General features: G+C 32.7%; 1 protein-coding gene across 1 annotated transcript in view; it reads left to right on the top strand.

Annotated features, from left to right (window-relative positions):
• LOC106465081 (sodium-dependent proline transporter-like) overlaps positions 1–4,521 on the top strand; it is a 64,510-nt gene that overhangs the window by 27,916 nt on the left and 32,073 nt on the right. The window contains exons 7-8 of the mRNA XM_022392899.1: positions 1,323–1,455; positions 4,214–4,348. Coding sequence (XP_022248607.1) covers positions 1,323–1,455; positions 4,214–4,348 — 268 coding nt within the window. The remainder of the gene's footprint in view (positions 1–1,322; positions 1,456–4,213; positions 4,349–4,521) is intronic.

Genomic DNA, 4,521 nt, shown 5'->3' with positions numbered 1-4,521 from the left:
AGTCACTTTAACTTAAACATACGCTATAATTCACAACGATTCACGCACTTTACTACAGTGCTTGACTCAATTGTCCATCTCTGTCTGTCTGCAACTATCTATCTATCTATCTATGCTGTCACTTCTCGCCAGTCTTATATATAAAAAATAGAGGGCATATCTAGCAAATGCTAGGACGTTTGACAGGTTCCTCGATCTTTCTAGAACTCCAGTGCATGCTCCCAGTGTCGCGCAACTTCCTCTGTCATAACAATATGTACTGTTATTAAGATATATTTAAGTGATGTTTTAGAAATTTCATGCAGAATGTTTTAAATGTAGTTTAAATTTTGCATTGAACCAGACCTTCAACTGTTGTCTATTAACCAATGGTCTTGGTTGAAAGTCGATGCTGAAATGTCTGTGCCTTCACACCTGCCTGTTCTGGTTGGCTACTCATTGAAATCAGTCTTAGAAATGATTAGCACTGGATGAATGATATCAGTGGATGAGAATGTTATTAATTTCAGTAGATTAATGTCCATTGGTCAGATCAAGATTATAGTGAGGACTGGAAGATTTGTGAATCTTAGAATTGAAATATACTTTCAGAGAAGCAAGACTTGTCTCTCTCTCTCTCGTATTCCAGGGCTTAGATAAGCTAGAGTAACCAGAGCTTCTTGTGGAAGTGACCAAAAGTCATGGAGAAGTTTATGTAGATGATAAGAATACTTACCTATGTAACATCAAAATTTTCAGTAAAGTGTTTTTGTGTTATTTGTACATGTGTGTTTTCCAGTCAGGTGGTTTCCTGTTAAGCATTGCTTGACAAATCTGATCATTCATCTTGTTATTGTAGTATTTACTTAACTTACCTGTTGGGTAACTATAACTGTATATACTACATAACTGTATGGCAAGGGATATGTTTAAATGCCTCAGGGTAACATTTCTTAATAAAAGTTTGTGAATACAGACAAATATAATTTAATGTAAAAACTTTTATTTATACAGTTATGGGTTTGAGTTTGCTGGTTAATAAAAGGGTAGAACAGGTTAAGATACAAAATTTTGATATTTTTTTAAAACAAACAATATGATAATAATTAAAAGTTTGTGTATAATTTATTTTCATCAATTTTCAAGCAGAACAAACATTTCTAGCCATTAACTTGTTTTTTATTTTCATATAATTATTCTGTGGTAAGTATGTGAGTTAAGTAAAGATGTTCAATTTGCCATTAATGTTTTCACATATACTCAATTACTTCCGTAGGTGAGTTTATTATTTTTTACCGAGTTTAAAACAGTTTCTGATTAATCTCTCCTTAAAAACAAAATAGAAAGTTTGTACTGGACATGACTGATGGTATTGAAAATATTGGAACCATCAAATGGGACTTGGCAGTGTGTCTTTTAGTTTCATGGATTATTGTGTTCCTGTCTCTCATGAAAGGTGTCAAGTCATCAGGAAAGGTGAGCTGATTTTAATTCTGCAAGAAAAGCAAACTATGAAAATAAGTTATTAAACTATATATGCATGAAATTGGGCTTTGTAGCTCTTTGACTTGATGCATTTGATACCTATTATTAACCAATAATGATAAAGTTCTTTAGTAAACCAAAAATATATTAATAAATGGTTTTCCAGTAAAAAGAATTCATCAGCTCTGTGATGGTGATCTTAAAATATGTATAAATAATACTTATCCTTGGTGCATCTTAAGTGTGTGAAACAAAACTATCCATCATTCTTTCAAATGATTACAGACAATTAATATGACAACAAACTATATAAACAAAACCTGTCTGGTTAGGAAATTCTCCCTGCTTTTCTTCCTGGAAGGTCCTTTGTTAAGTTAATAGCATGTCTTAAACATAAATCAGTAGGTAGTAATTATGAACAATAAGAATGGTTAAGTTTGATGAAAACATTGTAACCTTGTGTTTGTAATATCTCATCACTTTTCCATTTATCTTTTTTTTTATAATACTGTTTTGTAACGTGTGAAACTTTTGTTCATTAAATATACTATATTTTTATTAGTATTGTTTTGGTCATGAATTCTGCTAATTTATCTAGCTCCCCCACCAGAAAATTAGAAACATAATTCTTGCTTTATTCATTCAGCATTTGTATATGAATTTATAAGCTTTTTTTTATTCACTTCACAATTCCACAATACTTATTACACTTAATTTTCAATTCTAATAAAAGTTGCCAGGTTTGTCAGCAGCTTAATTTAAAATCTCTAGATACCTACCCTGTGGCTAAATATTGAAAAACATCACTATGGCAGCAGCTTCTTGGATATAGGACATGGCAATTTTCACTCAGGTCATCAAAGAGACCGAAGCAGTCTTGCCAACATCTCCTAAGTGCTGACACAGTGTGAATGGGGTCAACCTGTTGCCACCTGCTGGTAATACTGGCAGCAGGTTATGAAAGAGACTGATGCAGTCTTGCAGACATCCCATGAAACAGCATGGTCGGGGTAAACCAAAATTTACTATTATGGAGTACATGTAGCTGCAAATCTGCAGTATGGCTTAAACTAACCTTATATATATATATATTAAACCCATCAAATCTGACTGTGGGAGCTTGCATATTCTCTTGACTGTAATGACAAAACTTTGAAGACAAATCCATTATCTCTTGATTTTGCCTCCCCTCTAGAAAAAGTTCTGTGGATGCCCATGTCAGCATGATTTCACTGGAGGAAAATCTTGCCTTAATAATCATTTGACATTCTTTAAAGAGGTTATTGCTTATGTATTGCATATGGGTGTGGATTTGGTGTATTTGGATTTTCAGAAAATATTTTATTAGGTGCTACTTAAAAGATTTGTCTGAAAAAATATCTCTGTAGGTGTGGGGGATAGGTTTTTCTCATCTGATAGAAAATTGGCTAGATGGAAAAAAGAAGAGGGTTGTTATAAATGGAATTCATAACAACCCTCTTTTTTTTTCCATCCAGCCAATTTTCTATCAGGATTAATGTCACAAGTGGGATACCTCAGGGCTTAATCTTGGGATCTTTGCTCTTTTTGATTTATATTAATGATATAGATGAAGGAATGGTCAATAAGTTACTTAAATTTGCTGAGGATATAAAGATTTTGAGTATTGTTGGGGGTGAATAGGATGCTGATACTTTACAAAAGGATTTGGAGTTTTTGGTGAGTGGGGAGAATAAATAGCAGGTGGCTTTTAATTATAATAAATGCAAGGAAATATTTGTGGGATATCATAAGTTGAATTATAAGGGAATAACCTTAACAGTGTTATGGGAGAAAAGGATCTTGGTGTTTTGGTTGATTAGTCTCTTAAGCCATTCAAGTGATGTTCTCTTACTAGTGGCAGGACAAATAGGATTTTTGGTCATATCTATAGAAATATTGAATGCAAGCCTCAAGAGGTTATAATTCACTTGTATAAGTCATTGGTTAGGCCATATTTGGAGTATTATGTTCAGCCTTGGGCTGTTTACTTCAAGAAGGGCATTGAATTGTTGGCAAGGATTTAAAGGAGGGTTACTAGGATGATACCAGGGATGGTAAGGTTGTCATTATAAGATCAGGTTAAACTTTAGGAAATTGTTAGGAGCTAGGGACCTGATTGACATATTTAAGATTGTTAATGCAATTTACAATGTTCATGCATCATCTTTTTACTTGCTTATTATGATTGGAATGGAAGAACTAGAGGACACACGTATACATTTTTGGCAGGGTCGGAGCCAGTTTCAGCTAAGACAGCTTTATTTTTGTAATAGGCTGGTTGGCCTTTGTAATTGGAGGCCATCAGATGTGGTGGGTGAAGTAAGTTTAAGAGTTTAAGGGAAGGCTTGATAAATTCTGGAATTATAAGAGCTGGTTTCGAATGTTTTAATTTTCTTGTTTAATTTAGTGAATGGGATGGCCTAGATGAACTAATAGGTCTCTAGTTGTCCTTGAATTATATATATATTATGTTAAGAAGAACAGTACTTTAACAACATGGTGCAATAAGTAATTACAAGCAGTGTGATATATTCTTATTGTGCCTTTTGTTAAGAGCTGAAGTGATTTTATCAAACTATTTATTATATCTTTTTTAATATATCAAGAAACTACTTGAATGCTTTACAAAATGCTAAGCATAATTTTCATTTGGTAAAAAAAAAATTAGTATTGATAAACTTTCATAGATATAATTTTTACCATGTTATGAGATTACATTTTTTTTAAGGTTGTCTACTTCACAGCAACATTCCCATACATTATTTTGATTATACTGCTTGTGCGAGGAGTAACACTACCTGGTGCTGTGACTGGAATTAAATATTTTTTTGTGCCAGAATGGGAAAAGTTATTGGATATAAAGGTGTGTTTCCTAGTATGGTATAATAGTTTGAGCTGCAGATGTTCCACCACTAATACATATTGTTACATCTCTGTATGTTTGTTTGTTAATTCTTCTAATATACAAGTCCTTTTTTTATAAAACTTGTTTATTCTTCCTCAATACAACTTTGTAATGTACTTAATTTTCACAGT

Source organism: Limulus polyphemus, unplaced genomic scaffold (assembly GCF_000517525.1).
Source record: "Limulus polyphemus unplaced genomic scaffold, Limulus_polyphemus-2.1.2 Scaffold1829, whole genome shotgun sequence".
Classification (NCBI taxonomy): Eukaryota; Metazoa; Arthropoda; class Merostomata; order Xiphosura; family Limulidae; genus Limulus; species Limulus polyphemus.
This window is presented reverse-complemented; position numbering and strand designations above follow the sequence as displayed.